At 39.0% G+C, this 26,015-nt stretch overlaps 1 protein-coding gene across 4 annotated transcripts in view; it reads right to left on the bottom strand.

Annotated features, from left to right (window-relative positions):
* Cbfb (core-binding factor subunit beta) overlaps window positions 1-23,825 on the bottom strand; it is a 43,563-nt gene extending 19,738 nt beyond the window's left edge. For 2 of the 4 annotated variants that reach the window (XM_087594836.1, XM_087594835.1), the window contains exons 1-3: window positions 22,916-23,005; window positions 16,150-16,266; window positions 405-521 (exon numbers count right to left, since the gene is read on the bottom strand). In XM_087594836.1, coding sequence (XP_087450962.1) covers window positions 405-521; window positions 16,150-16,266; window positions 22,916-22,918 — 237 coding nt within the window. In that variant the 5' untranslated portion in view covers window positions 22,919-23,005. Of the gene's footprint in view, window positions 1-404; window positions 522-16,149; window positions 16,267-22,915; window positions 23,006-23,142; window positions 23,230-23,468 lie in introns of those variants that run through there. The other 2 variants (NM_001013191.1, XM_087594834.1) reach the window with 2 other exon arrangements.
* Window positions 23,826-26,015: the final 2,190 nt, after the last annotated feature.

The raw sequence follows: 26,015 nt of genomic DNA, 5'->3' as shown, positions 1-26,015 counted from the left end.
ATAAATTTTAAAAAATTTTATTAAGCCCAGGCAGTGGTGTCACGTGTCTTTAATCCCAGCAGAGGCAGGCAGATTTCTTAAGTTCAAGGCAGTTGCACAAAGAAACCTTGTCTTGGGAGATGGGAAAGGGGGGGGGTTTCTATATTTTGCTTACTTTGTGGGTATATACATGTGTATGGGTGAACACCAGTTACATAGCATGTGTATGGAGGTCAGAGGAGTTGGCTCTTTCTACCATGTGGGTCCTGGGAATCAATCTCAGGTCCTTAGGTGACTTTTACCTGCTAAATCATCTCATGAGTCCCAAACATACTTCTCTAAAGATAAGGTAAAGTAGTTCCCCAAAGACAAGTTTAGGGACTAAATAAAAGAACTATACCCAGCAAAGACTGAAATCATCCTACCTGGGCTCGCTCCTCATCAAACTCCAGGCAACCCATACCATCCAATCTGTGGAGATCAATCCAGCCCTTCCATATAACACATACTCCATTCAGAATCATGGGGGCTTTCAAGTATACCTAAAAAACATAAAAAAGACTGGTGAAAACAAAAAAATAGTTTTCTTCCTCAGGACATACATAAACAAGTGTGTGTGTGTGTGTGTGTGTGTGTGTGTGTGTGTGTGTGTGTGTGTGTGTGTGTGTAACTTTTATTTTCCTGTTGTAATTGTTGTCTCTTGGGGCTTACTGCCTGTCTGTTAACCTAGACCTAATCCTGGAAGCTTCTAGCATGAGTATCTTATCTAAACCTAGAATGTTCTTAGTCTCTCAGACTTGCTGCTGAATTAGCTTACCCCTTCTTAGGTCTTTCTGAGCTCTGGCAGGCTAGTTCAACTTAGCTGTTCCAGCTCAAACTCCTCTCCAAGTTAACTGATTCAAACTGGCTTCTCTCAGCTTCTCCTGAATCGCTCTCCTTGGCTTCATACTAACTTTTGGCAATATGTTCTGATCTTCAGGCTTCAGTCTTTATCTGTGTCTAGCTAGTCCTCTCTCTACAATTGTCCTGGCAAAATTGCCTTCTCTCTCTTTTCTCTGTACTGCTCCTCATGCAGCTTTCCTTTGTTCTCTCTTCTCATGAGAGTTGGGCATATCCTATTCTGTCAAATCTTTCTCTTTTGTCACTCTGTCACTCAATTAGACATCACTTCCAAATCTGGGTGCTTCCTTCTACAAACTAACTTTACCTTCATAGTTTGGGATTAAAAGCGTGTGTGAAGGGCTGAGCCACACTACTTTTTTTCTGTAAATGACACAATCTTGGGGGTTCACAGTGTGATAAAACATCATGCAACACATATGGAGGCTTTTTTCTAAATGTACACTTTGCACACCAGAAGAGGGCACTGGATTCAATAGGACTATAGTTATAGACAGTTGTATATTGGAGAAATATCCAAAAGGAACACTCTGGGATGCTGTAACATCACTGAAAAATGTAAAATATGTAATACACTTTATGCCATAAATTTAAAAGTTATCAATAAACTTTATTTCTAATTTACTGAGTTAAACAATATCCATCCTATAAACCTTTTGCACTATCAGAAAATACCAACATCCTCACACAGAGGTGATCTAAAAGTTTCCAGTTTTATACTATCCTCTCTAAAGATTAACCAATACAGTCCCCAAGTTTCCAAGTAAATAAATGACATCAGAGCAAGTCACTTTAGTAGAATTTCCAAACCCAGGCTTCCAATCACATTAATTCTCACATTAGCTGATTTTTCTTGATAAGGATTTAAATGTAAAGAATGGTTGTCAAGACAGATATTGTATGACACAGATATGAAACCAAGAGAGGAATTTATCATAGTCCTACAATCTTCTCTGCTCTAATGTCAAATTGTTATGATCTCACGATGGCTCTGAACTCAGAATCATTCTACTTCCACTTTAAATGCTGAGATTACATTTTAGAGTCACCATACCCACTAGGCTTGGTGGCACAAGTCTTTAGACCCAGTATTTGTGAGGCAAAGGCAGGTTAATCTACTTGAGTTTCAGGCTAGCCTGGGGCTACAAAGAGAAGTCCTGTCTCAAAAAACAACAACAAAACCCAAACAAGAGAAAACAAAAGTAGTCAAGGAGAAGGGAATGGGAAAATGATGTGATTATATTATAATCTCAAATTTTAAATAATTGTAATAAAAACAATAATTAAAGTCTGTTTGTCTGTCTCTGTCTTTCTCAGAAAGAACAGCATGAAGCACAGGCTGGTCTTGAACTGATGATCTTCTTGTAATTATCTCTCAAGTATGGGGATTGTAGGCTTGTGTCCATCATACCTGACTACTTAATCTTTTTTCCTTTAAATTTTTTCTACCTCACTTATTACAAAATAAAAATCAGCATAAATTTAAATCATTTACTACCTTAAGTAAGATATTTAAAGTATAGAATAAAACTCCAATGAATTTTCAAAGCTACAAGTAATCGAACACATCTTCATAAGTGAGATTTTCATCTATGTACACAAATATGTTGTCACCAGACAAATCTAGTGCTTCATGAGCTAAAGCTGGCATCTTTATTACTTAACATGACCGAAAAATAGTAGGAACGTTTCTTTTAAGAGAAAAGCTGGGGGCTGGAGAGATGACTCAGAGATTAAGAGCACTGACTGCCCTTCCCAAGATCCTGAGTTCAATTCCCAGCAACCACATGGTGGTTCACAACCATCTATAATGAGATCTGATGCCCTCTTCTGGTGTGTCTGAAGACAGCAACAGTGTGTGTGTGTGTGTGTGTGTGTGTGTGTGTGTGTGTGTTTACACCCAATATCTATATCTGTATCTATATCTATCCATCCATCCAAATTAAGTGGTCTCCTGAGCAAAGTTTTAGACTTTTTGTTTTCAGGGATACGTATTAAAAACTGTCAGTTTATAAACAATAGAAAAGTTACTCCCCAAGTAGTGGTAACATGAAAGTACAGGTTTTAGGCCTTTATGTTACATATGTACGTTTTTCTCCTTATGCTAAACAACTTCTTTTAAAAATAAAAGTTCAATAAACTATGTTGGACCAATCTCTATTTAAAAAAGAAAGAAGATCTTTAAAAACATAAGGTTCTATTTCTCCTCCCACTGGAGCAAGGGAAACAGTCTAAGGTTATAGTTACAACCGTCTAACCACATATTTCCTTTTGTTCTGATAAGTGCTCATTTCTTTCCATATTATAAATTTATTTATTTACTTATTTGTTTATTTATCCTTTTTTGAGACACAGGTTGGCCACTAAGTAGCTGAGTGACCTTGAACTTTTTCTTCATTCATCTTCTCTGTGCTGGTAAGCACAACTACATACCATTGAGTCCAGCCACATTGACTCTATCAGTGTGTCAAGTGACAATACTCACCTCCCATGCAACACCCCAGAGAAATCTAAGTACAATATCCCACTGTACTCTACATCAAAGGACTTGACTTACCATACCTCCAGTGAGGACTTTGGTCCTTAGAGCACATGGTAGAGACAGTATGCTAACTCCTGATACAAACCATGGGTAATTCTTCTCATGTAATAGCTGAGCAAAAGTCAACTTCATGCTACTTTTAAACCACATTTGTTTTCTTCACAAATGGTTTATATTTTTTAAAATTGCAGATTCTACAATTTTTTAGCTTATTCATATTAACATTTACAGTAAAAAATATTTCCTTTATGTAATTCACTTTTTAAAGCTTGTCTTTTACTTCTTTATAAATCTTTCATGAAAAGGAGAGCACCATTAATATGTTTTGGGAAATTTCTAAATGGCTTTAGAAAATGGATACATTTGTTATGAAGAATAATGTTTGGACTTCTAATTTAAAATAACATTTGATGATCCTGGTGATTTACTTAAAGTTCACATTGAAATAAACAGTTTTGTGTTCAAAGTAATATTCAAAGTAAATGTTTGGTGTTTTTATACTCATGAACAGCAGGCTTCAAAGTCTGAAGAAAATATACCGCTGTCTCTTAACAGCTGGTATTTTGTAATGTTAATTTAATAATGTCATTTAAACACAAAGGCATTGTTTCACTGAAAATGATGCCTAATTTCAATCTTTGAAAAGAAATGTTATTGTATGTCCCAAAATGAAGCTCAATTGTCCAGGAAAAAATTATGTTATAGAAAATGGATTCCACAAAGTCTTAACAAACTGGTTTATAGATGCAGCAAATCACAGGACGCAACAAAACAGCTTATCTTTCTAAAAAGTTAAATACTGCAGAATGAGATTTCACAGGTTTAAAAGTGACTCATTTTTAAAAAGGTAAAATGTGGTTTAGAAGAGTTTAACTCAAGAGCTAAACATCAGTATTTTTGATGTCATGTTTAATCCAAATTATATAAATTATTTTATTTTCAACTTATAGCTTCAAATTTTCCAACATTCAAGCCAGAAAAGAAGTTCAATAAATATGCTTGTATTATCCAACTCTATTATTAATATAGATCATATTAATATTAATTATTAATTAATATTAGTTAATTAATATTAGTTAATTAATAATATATTAATACATTAATATATTATTTGGTCATAAAAAGGAAATGAATGCAGGACATGATGATGGCACATGCCTCTAGTTCCAGCACTTACTTGAAAGGCCAGAGTAGAAGGACCAGTACAAACTCAAGGTCAGCCTGTGCTATACAAGATGACTGTCAATCAAACCAAACCCATCATCACAGACACCAGCAAAACAAAAACTCAAACAACAAAAGTCACGTATTGCTTCTATAACACAGATGAACCCAATATTATACTAAGTGATAAGCAGAAAAAAAAGTCAAAATTATTAAATCACTTATAGTAGACAAATCTAGAGAGAAAAGAAATATAGAAGATTTCAATTTTCTAAGAGATCTGGGCTAATATAATAAATATGGTGATCACTAACACTATGGGTTCAAATCTGGAAGAAGGAAGAAAGATTCCTTGAGGAATAAGTTGGAAATTGGGACCAATAAAGAACTCTAATAAAGTCCAGCTTTTCAATCTGCACAGAAGAAAACAGTGCAGAGCAGACTATGAATAGCAAAGCTAAGCAAATGAAAACACATTCTATCTTAGGTTGACGTTTCCCTTAGTTAGGTGTCTTATGCAGCTCAATATTACAGGACCTCAGGTCCCTCAAGTTTTTAGTACTACCTTTATTTATATTAAGGTTTTTGTCATAAACACAACCCTTTGATCTTTTTCAGACCAGGTCTAATTATACAGCTTTACAGGCCGGGTGCTCCTTACTTGCTAGTGCTCAGGCTAACCTCAAACTCAAGCTTCCTGTCTTAGCCTCTGGAGTTCAGGGACTACAGATCTACTACCATAACTGGATAACAGATTCATTTTATTTTACTCAGACAGGGTCTCACATGTGGCTCTGGCTGGCCTGGAACTTGTAACTAGATCAGGCTGGCTTCAAACTCAGAGATTCACATGCCTCTGTCTCCCAAATTTAGGGATTAGTGTTCAGAAAACCCAGAAGGTGGTTTGAATTTATAGGTTCATTTCAGTAAGACCAGACACTTTGTAAAATTCTGAGTAATTACTTACTTTTGAATCCAGGTGTTTTTTTTCCCCTAAAGAATTTATTGCTTCATTAGATTCTCAAAAGGGTATGCAAAGGAAAACAGCATTCAGTATGATGGTAAAAACTGCTAATCCTCCTTCATAGACAGACACCAAGATCTTTGTAGTACAGAATATAAGACAGTAAGTACTTTCTCCCGGTAAATGGACAGAGAGAACAGAGGGAGGGGGAGGGTTATTTTTGTTACTGGGGATCAAACCTAAAGCTTTGTGTGTGCTAGTATGACCACAGAACAAGATCCCTAACCTCAAACTTCTTTTAACTCCACCCTCTCTCCTTAAATAGCTAGTAAACTTGCGTTCTGAAATTTAAGTGTCAGAAGAAAGGTATAAGGAAATCCAATCAACTTCTCATTTATTAGCTTGTACAATAATATTTCCTTCTTTGAGGGTCTTGAGGCTGCTTGTTCTAAGAATAAGCAATTCGGAAGCAGCAGTGGTACCTTCAGCTCAGCTGTCTGTCCTCTACTATGCTGATCCCATTTTAGGAAAGAGCAGTTTCTAGCTACAATCCCAAAACTGTACATTGATAGTTTATTATATTTTTATAGAAATAATAGAATAAAAGGGTAGATTATTTAATCTACTTCTAAACCAAGGAACAAACCAAATATTTTATGTTTGGTATAAACTGTATATTGATACAGATTAATGCTATATTGTTATAATATATTCTGTATATATGTTTCAGCTCTCATTTAAGGTATTGTATCTATGTGTTCTTAAAAATGCACTGTTAATTCTAGTCCTTTTGAAGGCTGGTATTACAGACTGTTTAGGATAATTAAATAACACAAGCTAGTAGCCAGTCAATCAAACTCATGGTCATGTTAGATACTAGTTTAGTTACAGAAATGTGTTTCCTAGTTTAAACAGATAGTAAATAGTTAGAAACAATGTTTGCCTATTCAGATATACTATAAATATAAACAGATGGTCTTCAATAACCTCAGATTGACAAAATGTGGCATTTTAATGTTTTATGTTTAAAAAAGGGATTTTTTTTGACAATGGGATATGTCTAGTTCCTAGGTAGCTGAGGTGAAGCAAACTGAAAGTAGAAAAGCTATGACTGAAAGTATTTCCATGTTTTAAGTTATTCTAAAGATAATTTTGTGATAAGTAAAGCAGCATAATTGTCAATTTACAAATACACAATGCACATTAGTAATTGAGTAACAAACCAATATGTACAGAAACCAACCTCAAAGCTATTGACAAAAGCAAGCAAAGACTTCATTCTTAAAAAAAAAAAAGATAATCTTTTAATTGGGGAGTATCTCATTTCTCTATAATAAACAGATAAGCGGGGGGGGGGGGGGGAATGGTGGCACAGGCCTCTAATCCCAACATTCAGGAAGGAGAAGCAGGGGTTTGGCTGTGAGTTTGAGGCCAGCCTGGTCTACGACTAGCCTGATCTATAACTAGCCTGGTTTACAATGAGTTCCAAGAAAGTCAGGACTACCAAGAAACCCTAATTAAAAAATAAACCAAAAAAACAAACCAACAAACAGTTAACATTCAAAATGTTTCTTTCTGAGCCTAGTCTATAAACTGAAATGCCAGGGAAACATTAAAAGAAAATGAATACCCCTTAGTTTATGAATATTTAAAAATTTTAAAAATTATTAAGTATACTGGTGCTTTGCCTACATGTATGTCTGTGTACCAATTTTTCTTGCCTGGTGTCCTAAAGGCCAGAAAAGCAAAGGCACATCCATTGGATCTGCTGAACTGGGGTTATGAATGGTTTTGAATTGCCCTGGGGTGCTAGGGATAAAACCAGAGTCCTTTGAAACAGTTGCTGGTACTCTTAACCATTAAGTCATTTCTCCAAGCTCCCATAATAAATATTTAAATACTTATTAATAAAAGAGCAAGAAAAAAGCTCTTAGCTTCCTTGTACTAACATTTCCAAACTATTTATTTTTAGTTGTTATTGTTTATTTGAGGTTTCTGTTTTTGAGACAGGGTCTCACTATGTAGCTCAGTGTGGCTGGAACTCCTTGTCTTAACTTCCTAAAAACTGGGATTATACGTGTGTACTGTCTATAATGCCTGGCCTTCAAAACTTTTCACTTAGCACCAGATTCCTCACATTTTATAATCAATGAAAGTATCTCCTTTAGTAAAATTAGAGAGATCAAAGTAAGTAAAATGTGTGAAACACAGAGCACCACAGCAACACTGCTAACATACACATTCCCACCAATGCCAATGCTCTACCTGGCAGGCATTTCCTAAGGCAAAGAGCTAGCTCCCTACCCACCCCCACCTAGACAATGAACAGTTGTTCTACCCACAAAATAATGAGTCATCAGAAAAGCTAGCTGAAATGATAGACTGGCCAAAAGCACCCAGGAAAACAAGATCCCACTGACGAACTATGTGCCTTGCTGCCCAGCTGCAACCATTTCTGTGAACTAGTTCACAGATTCCTCTCTAAAACTTTTCTGAGTCATGCTCCTTTAGCCGCATGGTCCTTTCTGATCGTTAAGTGCAGTCAGTCACGGTCAGATAGTCACTACAGTCATTCATTCACATTCATACTTGCCTCCGAAATAACTGGGTTGCATGTAGTATCTCTTATAGTGATCTGACGCAAGATATAAACCTACTTCATATAGTTCAAATGGCAAACCATAAAATAGAAAACTAGAAAATATTTTTGAAACTTGTATGTCCACACAGTTAAACACATATTCAATAATATTAGTATGCTGCTGGGAACAGTGGCAAGAAAATGTAAGCCTAGTACTTGCACTAAAGTAGAAGGACTGAGTTTGAGATCAGCCCGAGCTATAATAAGAACCTATCTCAAAAAAGAAAAAAATTCTATGTTAACTGACCTCAGACTTCTACACAAGAGCTGGGCACAGTGAAATCCCAGCACTTGGGACAAAGCAAGAAGATCAGGAGGGGCATCCTGTACTTCTTGGCTAGTTCAATGCCAGTCTGGGCTACATTAGGACTGAGTTTCACACCTCTGCGACCAATAACATGAGCTCTGTATACTTCTTCACATAATAAAGCTTGTACTAACATGTCAGTATTATGCTTTCTATACACTTTTTACTTGCTTTCACTGTATGCTTCTGAGTTAGAACTCAGAAGGTGGGCAGGCCCAACAGTGCTGCTAACCAACAGCCCTTAAACATCTGCAACAGAGCCGAGATTCATCTAGCTTTTCCTCTTCTAAGAACTTCATCTGAAAATGACAGCCCTTTTCCACACCTTTGTTCCCTCTAAAAATACTCATGATTGGTTCCTTCTGTGAGCCATCAGTACATATTTATGTCCTAGCCATACCCAGATTGTGGGATATACACAGTTTTTAAGTTGAAAATACTAGTCAAAGTTGAAATTTGCTAAGATGGCTCACTGGTGAGAGCAACTGCTGCAATTCCTAGAATCCACATGGTGAAAGAAAGAGAACCGATGCCCACAGCTGCCTTGTGACAGACAGACGCGCGCAGACAGATGCGCGCAGACACACGCACGCATACACACACAAAATGTTACAAATCAAGAAGGAAGGAAAATAAGAGGCAATATAATATATCTTAGAACAGAGGAACCTACTCAAAAATTTAATTCTTCATCTATTAGATCAAATTCTGTTAAAAGTTGCTTTGTTATTTTATCTTCTTATGAGTTAAAGCTAAGCATGGTCAAGCCTATACTCCCCAGCACTTGAAAGGCTAAGATAAAAGGATCAGAAATACCTATGACAAGCATGGTGCCTTTAGTTCTGGCACTTTGGAGGCAGAGGCAGATAGGAGTTCTGTAAGTAGGAAGCCAGCTTGGTCTACTTAGTGAGACCCTGTCTCAAAAAAAAAAAAAAAAAAAAAAAAAAAAGAAAAAGAAAAAAAGGGGTAGGACCATACTAAAATTATTCTTTTAGGGAAGAGTTTCTCTCTTCCTGAATCCAGTACAGGAATACAACGGTCAATTTCCGTAGGGTGGAAAAATGGGTTAATGAACAGTAAAACAATAAAGTTCATTTTTTGAAATCAGTTTTCATGCTTGTTAGACTAACTGGATCATACAATTACCATATATAGTCATTTAATCAAAACCCCAGTGAAGCTTTATAAAACACAGATTACATGGGGAAGAAACCATTGTAACCTCTCAAGACTATTAATTATGGTCAACCAAAATCATCTGCATTCATCTGAAATAAAATATAATTGGAAATATGACCTAAGAGGAAAGAGCAAAGAAATTGAGCCAAGTCTATAAAATTTCAATTTAGGAATGATTTAAGTTCTGATAAGCTGCCTTTTCCTAGCTGTCATCTGACAGCTTAGGTAAAGGAAGCAGCGTAAAAAGAATTAAAGGGGTTGGGGACTTAACTCACTGGTAGAGCGCTTGCCTAGCAAGCGCAAGGCCCTGGGTTCGGTCCCCAGCTCCGAAAAAAAGAAAAAAGAAAAAAAAAAAAAAAGAATTAAAAGCATCTTGGTTACAAAGGTTTATAGCCACCAGGATGGACTACTTGGGGAAGATGAAGTGTCCCAGCAGCATTGCATGCCTACCTGAAATGAACTTACCCAAGTCATCCTACATCACTGACTCTGATTCAGCTGCAACTTACCCTACAGAACCATCTAATAGCCTAGCTTTGGAGAAAGGTTTGCAATTGAAGATGCTTTTTCAGTGCTCAGCATACTGGCTCAAGCCTACAATCCATATACTTGGGAGGTAGAAGCAAAACAAACGACAGTTTGAAGCAAGCCTGTGCTACAGGAGACTAGTCTCAAAACAATTCAAATTTCAAAATATATTTGTCATATATTCTGATACTTCATTTAATCCTCACATGAGGTTTATTCTGCTTACCACTTTAGAATAAGCAAGCAGTTTGTGATCAGCTTTGACTCTACCTTTCCACTATACTGTATTTTAAACCTTTCCTGAAAGACACTAAGAGCTGGGGTAAGGGCTGGGAACATAGTTAGTGGCAGAGTACTGAGTAACCCATTCAAGGCCCTGGGTTCCATGTCCGGCACCATCTAAAGCCAACAAAACCAACAGCATGCCAAATACAGACAGTTCAACTAGACAACTGTTTCAATGGGGCTGGAGGGACAGCTCAGTAGTTAAAGAGAACTGGCTATTCTTCCAAAGGACAAGGTTCTGTCCCCAGCACCCATGTGCAGACAGTTCATAATCCTCTCTCCTCTAGTCCCTGGGAATCCAATGTCCTCTTTTGGCCTCTTCATGGGCACCGGGCACAGACATACTTACAAAGCAGGCAAAACACCCATATACAATTTTCTTTTTATGTTTCAAGGCCAGCCTGGTTCATATAATGAGTCCCAGGCAGTCCGAACTATATACTTAGACCCTGTCCTCCCAAAGAAAGTTTCAAGTACTTCAAAACAAAAATATGTAATACTATGCTCTAACTAGATCTCACACGAAGTACTCATTTATAGATAACAGTCACTAACAGACCTTACTTATTAAAGACACTTGGTATAAATTTTTTTTTAATAAAAATAAATGAAAACAAAAGCTGCTAGGTTTGAGGGGAAAACCGAGTGTGTGTGTGTGTGTGTGTGTGTGTGTGTGTGTGTGTGTGTGTGTGTGGTGGTGGTGGTGTTGAACCTAGGGCTCACAGTGCTAGGCAAGAGCTCTACAACAGATCTACATTTTCAGCCCTCTTTTTGCCTTTTATTTTGAAATAAAGTCTCCTTAAGTTGCTGAGGCTATCCTTGTACACACTCTATAAGTCAGGAAGGCCTTGAACTTTTGATCCTCCTACTTGGCTTCCTGAGAAGCTGGGATTATAGACCTGTGCCAATAGGCCTAGGTAAAAATACTCCTGCTATCACAAAAGCCAAAGAATGAATAAAAGGGGCTATTTTCTGAAGCCATTTCCTTAAATCACAAAACTACCATTTTAAAAGAATTATTTATTTTTCTTTATTAACATTGTAAGCTGTTTTGAATACACTAAATTTAAGAATTATTATTGTGGCTGGACTCCTACATGGCCAATGAGTCCATCATCCTGTATTCATACCCAAGAGTAATAATGCCCTAGACTTAGTGACTAGCTGCTAATAAACCGAACGAGACACAAATGATTGGAGAAGTGTCATAAAAAGCATGGTGACTTCATTAATTTTCTCTGTATAGAGAAGCATTCCAGAGAAGTCTGGAAATAGAAGTCATATGAGCTTAGAAGTATTTCCTTTGGCTCTAGACAAGTCTTCAGAGACTATCCAGCCCTATCTAACAGTTTGTAGCCTCAAGAGAGACCTTGACCCAGAACCACACAGCTACAACAATCCCAGATTTGTGAAAAGGAGAGTGGTTGAAACATTATATTAATCATAAAGGCATTCATATGTACACAAACATTTGTTAAAGTGAAAACTATGCCATTAAACTAGGAGCATTTTATTATATTTAAACTGCATTTCAATCATGTTGACCTTTTTCCAACTCTTAAGATAAACAGATGAAGGGTTACTTTAAAAAGCAGTCTGCTAAACTCTGGGAGTTCAGGATAGGAAGTAAGGAAACTGAAGCTGTAAAAACAAGCAACCATCATAAATCCACATGTTGTAAATTAAGTAAACCTGCTCCTTACTCCATCTGAACACAGCCTTTCTCATCTCAGATCATGGTTTCCATATTTCTAGTTGTTCTAGCCAAAGAGGTAGAGCTGTCCTTAGTACTCTCTTTCCCACCCACTACATCCAATCCATAAACAAATCCAGATGGTTTTATTTCAGAACACATTCACCTCTCACTACACCTCTACTGCTTTGCCAAGATTACTTCAATAATCAAACTGGTTTCCCTACTTCACTTTGGCCCTCACAGTCTAAAATGCTGAGTGAGCCTGTCAAAAGCAAACACAAACCATATCATTCATCTGCAAAGAACCCTGAAACCACTCTCCATTTCATTCAGAATAAAAGTCCATGTCTAGCCAGATGTAATGGTTCACACATTTTACCCAGTATACTGGAAGTTGAGGGAAGAGTATCAGAAGTTCAAGACCAGATTCAACTATGTAGCAAAATCAAGATCAGTCTGACCTATGTGAGACCCTGACTTTAAAAACTAAAACAAATAAAACAGGAGAAATTAAAAAATAAAAGTAAAAACAAAACAAACAAACAAAAAAACCCCACAAAACAACAACAACCACCAGCACCTTTGGGTAGATGAGACAGCTTAGTAGGCAAAAGCACTTGCTGCCAAGCCTGATAACCCTAATTCAATCCCCAGGACTGACACATAAAACAGATTCCTACGAGGTATCCTTTGATTTCTACCTGTGTATACTCACATGCATAGATACAAATAAAAATATAATAACATCTTCCCTAAAAAAAAAAAAAATCTATAATTCAGTCTGTAGTGATGTACACCTTTATCCCAGCACTCAGGAGGCAGAGGCAGACTGAGGCAGGCAGATCTCTGAGTTCAAGGCCAGCTTCGTCTACAGAGTGAGTTTCGGGACAGCCAGGGAAACAGAGAAACTTCTCAAAAAATAAAACAACAGGGGTTGGGGATTTAGCTCAGTGGTAGAGTGCTTGCCTAGCAAGCGCAAGGCCCTAGGTTCGGTCCCCAGCTCCGAAAAAAAAGAAAAGAAAAGAAAAGAAAAAAAATAAAAAAACAAAACAACAAACCAGCTCCTTGTTTTATTTCCCTTATCTCGTCTCCTACTCCCGTCCTAGTCTAACTAGCCATACTGGCCTATTTGCTGTTTATATAAAATATAGTGTGTGCTCCCACTCTGGGACCTTTACAATGGTAAAAGACCTTTTTCCTTATCTAGAACATTTCCCCCTAGATGCCTAAATGGCACAACACTTCCTAATCTTCTCTAGGGTTTGCCCAAATAACAGCTTCTCTCCCAACAACACCACCTATTTATAATTACAAATATTCCTGGTTACTTATCAGCCAAGAGAAATAAAAGTTTGGGAGGTATCTAGGTTAAAGCGATGGGATTTACACACCAGTAACCCTAGAATTTGGGTGGTATAGGCAGGAGGATCAGGAGTTCAAACAAGGTTGAAAATATATGAGATGAAACTCATTTGGTATCTGATAAAAAGAATTAACACTGGCAAATAATTAGCATTTTGGAAAAGTTCTTCTAATTGTTTTTTGGCAGTCAATCCTAAGCCTGTGGAGACAGAAAATCTAATAATTAAAACAAAGCATTAAAAAGAGAGAAAGAAAACATCTGACCCCATAGTCTGAATGGCGTGGATGAGAAAACTTAGGTTAGCATTCTTTAATCAAACGGAGTACATTATCTTAGCCACATACAGCAATGTTAGGGCGGAGTTTATTTTCTGCATTTCTTTTGTTGACAAAACTATGAAAGATCTGTCGTCTGTATGTATACATAATTTACCATATGTAAGACCCTGATTTTGGTTAGCATTACCACATTCTTGGAATACAGCCTTACCCACTTGTTTATGTGCAGTATTTAGCTCTTTAGACACTATAACTGAAGAGATGAATAGCTCCAACAAGAAAGCAAGCCTGCAAAACTGAAAATATTTACTATCTGTCTCTTTTAGAAAAACAAATTTCTAAAATCAATATTAATAAGACAGAAATTTCCTGATATCATACATCAGTTTTATCATTTGCTACTAAAATCTAAACATTATGATTACTAATTTTCATTTTTCAATAAATTAGTTTATAAAAAAGTAAATTATATAACTATTACTTTTTAAAACAAATCCTGAAGTCTTTCCCCTTTCAATCTGAAGATTAACTGGTTACCCATAAAAAATAAAAATAACTTCATAGAAGTAAACAAAATCTTTCACTGTACTTAAAACAGATAAATCTTTTAATTAGTGTATATATGTTTCTGTTTCTTTTTGTTTTTTTTTAAGAATTATTTTATTATTTGCTAAGTTGTAGGGGTACAGATGTGTCTGAAAACCAGAGGACAACTTTTTTGGGTCCCGGATCTTCTATGTTTGTTTCTAAGCAGTGTCTCTCTCCTGTTGTTTCTGTTCTGAAGTGTTCTGAGACACTTACTCCACTGGCTTCTGATAGATCCTCTGGGCTCTACCTCCCACCTTATGGTAGGAATGCTGAAGCTGTGGTTACAGCTACAGTACTGGGCTTTTCCTAAGGATTCTGAGGATCCAACCCAGGTCAAGGCTGCCAGGCACCCACCCTTACCTGCTGAGCCACCTCACCAACATTGTTTTGTTTTGAGATAAGGTCTCACTATAGCCTAGGCTGACTTGGAACTCACTAAGTCCAGGAGCTTCCCCCAAACCAACAGACAAAATCTGTCATTCCACAGGCAAATAACTCAAAAGTTTATGCTACTCATAATGACATTTCAAAAAATAATTTACCATGCTGCTAGAAACAGGAATGGTAACATACTACAAGCAGGGTGTGGTGGCACACACCTGTAACCCTATCAGTCCAAGGTGGAGTCAGGAGGAGTAAGAGTTCTAGGTTGGCCACAGCTATAAGAGGCCATGTCTCAAAACAAAAACACCCTGGAAAACAAATAAAAACCCCAAACACCAGCCAAAGCCAAGCAAAACCATTCTACAGAGGAAATAGAAATACTGAGTATACAACTGGATACAAGAGTTCTTCAGATTGTTTTCCATAAAATCAATTCCTGAACTTTTTAAAAAATATTTTTTATTCTTTAAAGTTTCATAGATTTATGTAATATATATTCATGATATCTCCCTGATTCCTTGATCAAAGATCAACCAATCTAAAATACTATTAAATTTTTATCAAGTAATATACAGATTTTTTTTTTTTTTTTTGGTTCTTTTTTTCGGAGCTGGGGACTGAACCCAGGGCCTTGCGCTTCCTAGGCAAGCGCTTTACCACTGAGCTAAATCCCCAACCCCAAATATACAGATTTTTAATAGCTATCAATATAAACATTCCCACCTATATTTTCATAAATTCAACTTCTAACATAAAACTTGTAAGGCATATTTATTTTAATTTCCAGAAACTTTTTCTTAAAAATAGAAAATAATATTTTCAAGAGTTTTCTTAAAATCAAATTGGCTATATTAATAAAATAGTTACTATAACTTGTTTCTAAATACAGAAACCTTAAGAAAAACTTAAACTGTCATGTCCAGTCACATCACCCCTCCACCCCCACTGCCGAATTTCAGTCCTACAGTAACATTTTAGTACAAAAAATTTCTTGCTAACCTTTTTTTTTTCTTTTTTTCGGAGCTGGGGACTGAACCCAGGGCCTTGCTAGGCAAGCGCTCTACCACTGAGCTAAATCCCCAACCCCTCTTGCTAACTTTTGAAGAAATTAAAAATTTGAATATTAAATGTAGGATATTATCTTTCATAAGAACTTCCCATGGTAAATATTTTATCTATAAAATTAGAAATCAAATGTTATGTTATTATATTAATTTTACATTCTTTTAACGTGAAAACAAATTTGATCATCTGGGTGGTCAGACTAATAATCTCCTTATCAAAATGCAGGTAATCAGACAATAATAAAACAATCAACAATATCTGAAATTGCAAAAAATATGTTTCCTACCTTGCCTGCTTCTCTTTCTAAGTCGACATATTCCCGGCTAGGTGTTTGTCGTTGCTCTCCCTGCCAGCTGGCCGGAAAAAACTGGAGAGACAGATTGGTTCCTGTAGCCACAAAAGCCTTTTAGAAAAATCAATACAAACAGGATCAGAAGCAGGACATTACATAAATTATGCAGGCAGTCATTTATTTTTACATCAGTTTATGTCTTAAGCCAGGAAGCACCAAGAATACTTAAAAGTAAAAAAACATGCACTCATCATTTTTCTTAAGTATTAAGTTACAAACATCTGATTCCACTTTAAGGACATTTGCCATTGGCTGCTTAAATATAAATTCAGACATGGAATCAATACTTTATTTCAGGTCATTTTTTTGCTGACGTTAGGAACTCAATTGCTTGTGTCTAACCAGAACCTCTATTCTTGCATTTAAACTTTATTTTCAAATGTGAAATTCACTCATGGTTGTGAATTTAAAGCATAATATAAAGTTGTATATACGAGATCTTTTTCTTGGGTCTTTGACTCAAGAAAATGTAACCATGTGTAGCTATTTAAAAAACAACAACAACAACAACAACAACATAGTATTTACATTTATCATGGGCATGAGTAAAATGTACTAGGAAGCCATCTTTGACTCTAGCAGCACTCTGGAAACAGAGGCAGGTGAATCCCTATAAATTCGAGGCCAGCCTGATTTATATAGTGAGTTTCAGGACAGCCAGGGCTACAAAATGAGAACCTGTCTGGAGAAAAAAAAGTTAGATGGTATAGCTCAAAACACAGAACAATCTAAAACCATCTCTAAAAGTGTCAGTGTCTCTGGTCAACTTAACTCTTACTTCCCCCCACATACAAAAAACAGAAATACCACTATTCCTCTTTCCAAGAGAGATTTACAAAGAAATAAGTAAAAACTGCATTTCAAAAAAAAATTTTTTTTTTCAGCTGTGCATAGTGGTACATGCCTTTGATCCCAGCACTTGGGAGGCAGAAGCAGGCGTTATCTGAGTTTGAGGCCAACCTGGTCTATAAGGTGAGTTCCAGGACAGTTAGAGCTATGTTGTGAGACAAAAGAAAAAACAAGACATTTCAGGGGTTGGAGAGATGGCTTAGCCCTTAAGACCATTGTCTACTCTTCCAGAGGACCTTAGTTCAATTCTAAACATCTTGTGGAGGTTCACACTTATCTGGGCACCAGGCTCATTATAAAGTGCACAGACATATGTGAAGGCAAAATAAAATACCCATACACATTTTAAAAAAGTTTTAAAGTCATCTAGTTATGAACTCTTTGCTGGAAGCACAGTTTTATTCTGCTAATTAAATTTCGAAGCATCAATTGTTTTGAAACATAATCTTCATTTGAAAGCAAGGTGCTTAAATCAGGGGATGTGCTCAAAGTCACTAGATAATACATTTATACATCAGTTCTCCTCACCCTCAGGATTAACAACTTCAGAGAAGGGGGCCTCACTATGCAGCCCAAACTGACCTTGAATTAAACCTTTTCCTTCTACACCTCCTACTTCTACTACCAGTATTGTAGGTACACTTTATCAGCCTAACTGCTCAATCTCTAAACTGGGTAAGTTTTACCCATTAAAAGCCCCATCAGTACAAGTTCAAATGAAAAACATTCATAAACTCAAGTTCAACTTTGGCTACACCTTAAGTTTAAAACCTGCCTGGGCTACATGAGATCCTGTTTAACCCTATCTTTCCCCCAAAATGAAAACCATTATTGTAGATGGAAATCTGCTTAGGCTATATGACCTAAGGCATACCTCAGTTGCCTTATTTATTAAGCTTAGAAAAGTACCAATCAGCACTAAATGTATGCCAAATAATATAAGAATTAATCCTTCCCTGACAGAATGCCCTTAAGTAGGTCTGAAGCCATGTTGTTTAAATTCAAGGCAGTCTTGAGTACCCAAGACCTGTCATCATAAGCAGGGGTGTGGGTGGTCTGTCTTTGTTTTTGGAGACCATATCTGGCTATTTTGCCCAAGCTTTCTTCAAGCTCCAGGGCCTAAGGAATCTTTTTCACTCAGTTTCTTCAGTACTGAGACTACAGGAGAAACCTATACACAACCAAAGAGAAATTCCTGAGAGCAAAGTCTCTTAGCCTTGGATAATGACATTTTCAGAGCAGAGAGTTGGCTGGTTAAATATAGCCTGTGAGACGCGTTTATTGATAACTGTTAAGAGGCGAGTTCTAGTGCTCCAAATCAGCTCTGCAACAAGACACTACAGATCCTATTACCTCACATTCTGTTTGGATGGCAACCTTAGCCTGTTCCTAAGGTAGGTATCATTCACACCTATAATTAAAGTACTCAAGCAGCAGAGGCAGGATAACCAGAAGTTCCAAGGTTGGCCTGTGCTACATAAATCTTTATCTCAAAACACAGAAAAGGGGCTTGGGAGACGGTTCAGTGGATAAAGGTACCATACAACTGACTTTCACCTTCAGTATCCACATGGTGGAAAGAAAACTGATTCCAGTTGAACTGTCCTCTGATTTCCACAAGTACAGCATTCATGCGAGAGTGCCCATGTACTCTTGTACATGTGTATAATAAATTTAATATTAAAAAAGAAAGTTTCTGCTTCCCTAACTTCATGCCGATTATCTAAAGATTCCTCTCATGAGGAAGAAAAGTGGCAGAAACTGATAAGCAAGTACTATAACCCCATCTTTTTCTTCTTTCCTTCCCGTTTTTTGAGACAGTCTCGCTATGTAGGCCTGGTTAGCCTGAAACTCACCAGAGACCAGGCTAGCCTGAAATTCATATCATCTGCCTGACTCCTGAGATCTAGGATCAAAGAGGTTCGCCATCTTGCCCAGCAAAACACCAGATAACTCATCTGGTGCTTTATTTCTTTAACAAATAAAATCTTTTTAAAGGAATAACTACACATATAAAAGAGTTAGGAAAACTCTGAAAATAGTAAAATGGCACACTGTTTTTAACCCCCAAACTTCTTACCATTCAAATTTCAGGCACATATATATTAGTGAGACAATGAAAAAGTAAAAATTAAATAAATAAAATAGTAGTGTATATATTAAAGACAGGAGGATTAGGAGTTTGAGGCTAGCCTGTTACAAAGTGAGAACCTGTCTCAACACACACACGCGAACTAGCTTTTACTTTTCTCACAGCAGAATGACTGATTAAGTAATTTTTCTCATAATTATTTCTTGTTGTATTATTAGTATTAAATACATTTCCAACATGCTTACTCTAAGAATTGATGACTAGATGTGTAGGCAATAGCTTCAATCCCAGCACTCAGGAGGCAGAGGCAGGTGATCTCTGAGTTTAAGGCCTGCCTGGTCTACAAAGTTAAGTTCCAGAATAGCCAGTTTAGAAGACATAAATTTCAGGCATTAAATTATATAACCCCTGAAGTATTCAGATTATCAAGTATTTTTGATGTAAAAGAAAAAAACCTATGATCTGTATTCCGAAGATATTCAGAATATGATCTCTACTTCTAAGAGCTAAGAGTCCTCTGTAAGTTTTCTCTGGAGAAGGGCTAGGCAGGACTTCGATCACTGGCTATTGCATCCCTAGACCAGAGGATCCTATATTTAAATGTGAGGAAAAAGAATCAGTTCAAGGCTATCCTCAGCTACATGCTGAATTTGAGGCCAGTCTGGGCTACTTGAAAACTTGCCTACTGCCTCTGTTCCTAAATCTATCAAAAATAAATGAAATAAATACAGGTAACAAAATCCTAGTTAGTCAGAAGGCACTAAAAGCTACATGGTAGTGGTCCACTGGAAGGCAAAGGCTGGAAGATCTCTGTGAATTTGAGGTGAAAGAACCAATTTCTTAAATTATCCTTTGACCTCCACCCATTCACCATGGCATACATTCTGCCCACTCCACTAAATCAAGATGTTTAAAAAGAAAAAAAATACTTGTGGAGACAGTCCCAATGGATACATCTGTAAAACATTCCTGCACCTAAGGCTTGGGTAACACTGAGGAAGAGGAACAGAATGATTCTGAGGGCCAGAGGATCAGGGGATTCTGCTATGAGACTGTGTTTCCTAGTAATGTCAGAAGCTATACTCATAAAGCTCACCAACATCACTGTCCAACCAGAACTGAACAAGGATGACATTGGACATGCCAAAGTGGCCAGGGACAAGCCCACTAGGAATCAAATCCTACACTAAGAACTGGGACAACCAAGGGAGGGAAGCTGGGAGTGGGAGAGGTAGTCTAGCTAGAGTATAGGGAAGAGCTTGCTGACTGGCTGTCCTTGCCAAATGGTAAGTCCTGAAAACATACGTGAAAGCAACATTATATGGACCGAACAAGTTATATTTAGAAATATGTATGTACATTCATATCAGAACACAATGAAAAAGGAGACCGTGAATTTGAAGAAGAGTGGAGGGTATATGGGAAAGCTTGGAGGAAAGAAAGGGAGGGGAGAAATGTAATTATAATCTCAAAAGAGTATGGAATGAAAATGTTCTTTTTAAGTTAAAAAATAAATTATTCAACAAAATAAGACCTGTAACTAGACATGGAGGCTCACATCTGTAATCTCAGCATACAAGAGTCTGAGATGGGAGGCCTGCTGTACAGACATGGCTAGCCTGAGCTATAAAGTCATGTTTCAAGAAATTAAAAAACAAAATGAAGAAACATATTTCCAAGCCAGCTTGGGAAAAGAAAAATAAGGAAAAGGGGACAAGACCTGGTGAGATGGCTCACTGGGTGAAGATGCTTGCTACCAAGACTGACAACTTCAATCCCTGGAATCTACATGGTAGGAGGAAACTGCTATCTGACCATCATGTACATCCTGGCACACATGCACACACACCCAAATAATAAATAGATAAAGTGTAAAAAATAAAATAAAATATATATCATAAATGCAAATCTTACAGAATTTAATCCCTTTCCCATTCCCTCCATTCCCCATCTCCCCCCTCCAGAGTGTTTTGTAGTTCTGGATATCCTGGATCACACTTATGCAGACCAGCTGGCCTCAAACTCTAAGAGATCAGTCTGCCTTTGCATCCTGAGAGCTGGGATTAAAGGCCTTTGCCACTATGCCCAGTTCAACCTATCATTCTTAACATAAAAATTTTCAGAAAAATAATAAACGAAGCTTATTAAAATTTATAAGGAGCTAGGCAGGCTTCTCAGTTGTACTAGGCATGGCAAACACCTATATAATCCTAGGACATGGGAGGTCTGTAAATTCATCCAAGGCTACATATTGCTAACCTGGGTCACATACAACCTATTCTCAAAGAAAAATGGAAAAATACAAATTGTAGGATCAAATATTTAGAAGAGACCCTTGGATGTCTAACTCATCCTAAAAAGAAACTTAAGGCAAACATGACACTGCTGTATCACAACATTTAAATACAGTTTTTCAGACAGACACATTGTACATCATACGCCCAGTCTGTTAACTGCATACACCAAACTCTGATAGGACAAACAAATCCTACTGGCTATGCATCACTGCATTTAAGAAAGAAAATCAACTTAACATACAGCGAGTTATTTTATTTTTATTTTATCTTTATACTTAACATTAGCCACATCCAGGAAATCCCTTACCAAGCATACCATCTGCCTTTTGCAGGCCAGAAATGCAGGCCGAGCATGCCATCGTCACTGAAGGATTTTCTTCCACCGCTCAGGGCCAAAACTAAAAAGCATTTCTTGCAGGGTTTTTTTTTTTTTTTTTTTTTTTTGAATCGTGTAACTATCACAATTCCTCTCAAGAAACTACCAGGTATGGGTTGAAAGTGGTAGGTTCTCTTTTACGAAACACCTTAATGATCAAATATTCTATAGTTCTTGCTATATTTAGTGTTACCTCACTAGCAATTCAATTCCAACAGCCTTCACTTTAAATATTAGTTAATCTTTAAAAATAAATCTGGTTTCAGTGACAAAAAGTTGAGTTCATCGTTATATGAACTAAATCTCAATTAAAAAAAAATACTGGGGTACGGAATACATTCGCCTTATACTGTTAACCTGTATTCAAATTGTACCTTCACTTCAAGTTTGAGCTAAGGCAATGGGCTTGTCACTTGAGCAAATATTAGGACTTCATTACAAAGTTCTTCAGTTTAAAAAAAACGAAAACCACACAACCAAAAAAGTCTCTTTCCTACAGTTTCTTCTCTTTGTTGCTTCCTAACCAACACCTCTAAGGAGGATAACGAAGGGGCAAGAGAGGAACTAGATCACTTCAATATTTTTCAACCCAGGACTTGATGAGTATGTAGTAGTCTTCTTCAAACATAAAATAGGAGCCTCTAGATCAACTATGGGGTTTGTTTTCGTAGCACCAGGCGATTCTTTAGCAACTCCAATACTAAGACAGACATGTTTAGGTTAGAAAAAGGAAGAATAAAGATTTCTTTCGGATTCTTAACATTTTAAGAAAATGGTTCATCTATTGGGGTCCTTTTTTTCCCCTCCCATCTACTACTAGGACGACAGGGAAGTGGAGTAGATTTACTCTAAGCTGTATTGGGAGAAAGCTTCTCATATAGATTTACCAATCTCGCTTCTCAGAAACAAGCCTATCGCTGATCCCTCCTATAATTCTTTTCACAAAGGGCTGTATCCTTCCTACAAGCACTCCCGATCCATCCCTGACGGAGGTCGCAGCCTAGACGATAACCTCTGCCTGGCTCGGGTTTGAGCTCCGCTCCGAAAGCCGAGCCGGCACTGGAAAACGCAAACCATCACACGAACCATCGCGGCGGGCCGAGGAGAACGCGAGTCCGCCCAAGGGCCGACCCGCCAAGCATCTGCCTCTTGCCTTTCGAATCCGGACTAGGAAGTGAGCCTGCGCCCGCTCAGTTCCGGGAGCCGTAGCGTCCGCGGCGCAGTCCGGAACCCGCCGGGGCCGCGCGCAACAAGTGACTGGCGCGCGCCTGGGTCCCCGCGGCCTCCCCGCGCACCAGGGCCCGGCGACTTACGATCTCCGAGCGGCCGTCGCGGCAAGCGTTCTGGAAGCGTGTCTGGCGCTCCTCGTGGGGCCGGTCCCTGAAGCCCGTGTACTTAATCTGCAAGGCAGAGACGGCCCAAAATCAGGAGTCAAATCCGCGGCGGCGCCCACTCGCCCGCCCGCACCCCGCGGCTCCGATAAGGGCAAGCAGAGTCTGTGGGCGGACTGCTGCTCCGGCGAGATTACCCTCGGCCGGCGCGTCGCCTCGGGCTTCGCGGGAACCGAGCCACTCAAACTTTTCTCCTCCCGGGCCCACTCGGGGCGCGCCGAGGCCTCCGCGCCTCCCGGCCGCCTCACCTCACACTCGCGGCTCAGCTTCCTGAAGAACTCCTCGTTCTCGAACTTGCTCCTCTGGTCCGGTACGACGCGCGGCATCTTCCCGCCCTCAGGCCGCGCCGGCCGGCCGCGCTCCAAGCTAGCGCGGGCACCCGCTGGCGGGCCCTAGTGCTGACGGGCTGATCGCCCACTCGCGGCGTCCGGATTCCCGCTTCTCTTTGTTTCAGGAGCCCGCCCGCGTGGGCTCCCGCTCCAGGGAGTCTGAGGTGCGGCCGTCTGCTTGAGCCCAACCCACGCTACCACCGCCTCAGCCGTTGCCTGCCGCCCGCGCAGACACAGCTCTAGCCTCCCCCGGCCGCAGCCGCCACTTCCTCTCGCCGCCCCCCTCGCTCTCCCGTCCCCCACCCCCGCCCCGCGCCGGCCCCACCCCTCCTCCTCCTCGCGCGCCCGCCCGCCTCAAACTCTAGCAAACAAGACGCACCATTCACAACTCCACGACCCGCGCCGCGCATGCGCCACCCACTAGCTTGCGGGGCGGCTTGGTTGCAGTGAAACCCAGCTCCTTCCGCAGCACAATCTCCTTCCCCTAGCCTGTTCTCGGGCTTCTCTGCGAACAACCGCCTAGAAGGGATCCGCCCCTCCCTTAGCAAGTAGGAACGGCCCCGCAGACCTTTTTTCTGCCCTTTATGGGCGATCTGGAACTTCTTGGTTCCCCAGCCAGCCACGCAGAATAACCCCAGATGGGCCACTTGAAGTTAAGGAAACCTAAGTCGTTGAGGACTTTGCATACTCCACACCGATAGGGAGGGATGTGGACTGTACACTGAAAGGTGGAAGTAGGCATCTTGGTGGAAAGTTGGTGGCTGTTGGGGCTAGGTTGGCTTTAGGATTCTGCGTAGTTCTGTTCCCAGACAAGGTTTAGACAAGTACCAGACCAGTAAGTCTCAGATTAGTAATTTCCAAAAAGCACACTCATAAATTCAGAGCGTTAGTAGGAGAGTGTTTATGTAGATCTAGCACATCATTTAAAGGAAAACTATCTTAATTATATGTAACCCGTTGCCAGTCCATATTTTTACCCAAATGTGCAATCAAATACGGGAAAGAAAACAAAACAAAACAACAACAACAACAACAACAACAAAACCAAGATCTGCAAGTTTTAGAGAACTTGCCAGAGCAGAAGAAAGTCTGACTCTGGATTTGCAACAGAGCATGATCTAAAACTGACCCTCAATAAATCCTGATCCTTAAAATCGCAGTTTGTTAAAAGTTTAGTTCAAAAATGGCAATGCAACATCTAGCAGCTGGCCAGATGCTAAAGGATTGTGAAAAGATACCTAAAGTCACTGGAATCAGCTCTGAAGTCAGTTGTTAACTCCTGTTTGAATAGATTTTGGCAGAATTTCACTGCCAGTCCAGCCCGATCTCATTAGATAGGGACTTAAACTTGGCTAAGGAACTGTCCTAGTTTGCCATAGACAGCTCCTGTTTTAGCAATGACCACCCATGCCTCAAGACTCAGAAGCTGCTCAGTCCCTAACAAACTAGGAGGGTTGGACTTTTCTTTAAAAAGATTTATTTATTTCATGTATGTAGTACACTGTCACTGTCTTCAGACACACCAGAAGAGGGCATTGTATCCCATTATAGAATGTTGTAAGCCACGATGCAGTTGCTGGGAATTGAACCCAGGACCTCTGGAAGAGCAGTCAGTGCTCTTAACCACTGAACCATCTCTCCACCCCAGGGCTAAACATCTTAACTGAAGTCTGGAGAGTTGATTGCCCAAAGTCAAAGGTTTGTTGGTGGGAGTGGGGTGTGTGTGTGTGTGTGTGTGTGTGTGTGTTGTTACTCTTCTGCTGTGATAAAACACTATGTTTAAGGCAACTTATAGAAGAGTTTATGTAGGCTTAACACTCCAGAGGGTTAGAGTTCGTGACGGTGAGGCATGGTTACAGAGACAGGAAACTGAGGGCTCACATCTTAAATCAAAAGCATAAAGCAAAATAAGATTTAGGAATGCTAGTGGCTTTGAAGCCTCAAAGATGGCCCTGGGGACATATTTCCTCCAGCAAGGCCTCATCTTCTAAACCTACCTAAACAGTGCCACCCCTGGGGATTAAGTATTCTAACCTCTGAGCCTATGGGGGGACATTTCTCATTCAAACCATCACAGTCTGGGTGATGCAGTTCAAACCAAGGGATTCATCTCACCAAGTACTATACCACTGAACTGCATTCCTAGCCTTCATGGTCCAGGTTTTTTTAGCAGTGAAATTTGTAAGCACCATGTATTTACAGTGCCAGTGACTTTGACCACTGAGGTGGGAAGATTTCTTGAGCACAGGACCTGGACCAAAAGAGAAACAAAAAAAGGAGGAAGGAGGTCCTTAGGTTGATGGTTTTAAAAGACATATTCTTTCCATTAGCAGATATGGAGTTAGCTCCTTTTTGGGGCAGGTACCTCCCATTCCTCCCAAGCCTGTAGAATAGATATAGGTGCATGAATAGAGAGGATGCAGCCAAAGATGTCAACCACTGCCATTGATGGACCTTCAGCTATTT

This window comes from Rattus norvegicus, chromosome 19 (assembly GCF_021556685.1).
Source record: "Rattus norvegicus strain SHRSP/BbbUtx chromosome 19, alternate assembly SHRSP_T2T, whole genome shotgun sequence".
NCBI classification, from domain to species: Eukaryota; Metazoa; Chordata; class Mammalia; order Rodentia; family Muridae; genus Rattus; species Rattus norvegicus.
This window is presented reverse-complemented; position numbering and strand designations above follow the sequence as displayed.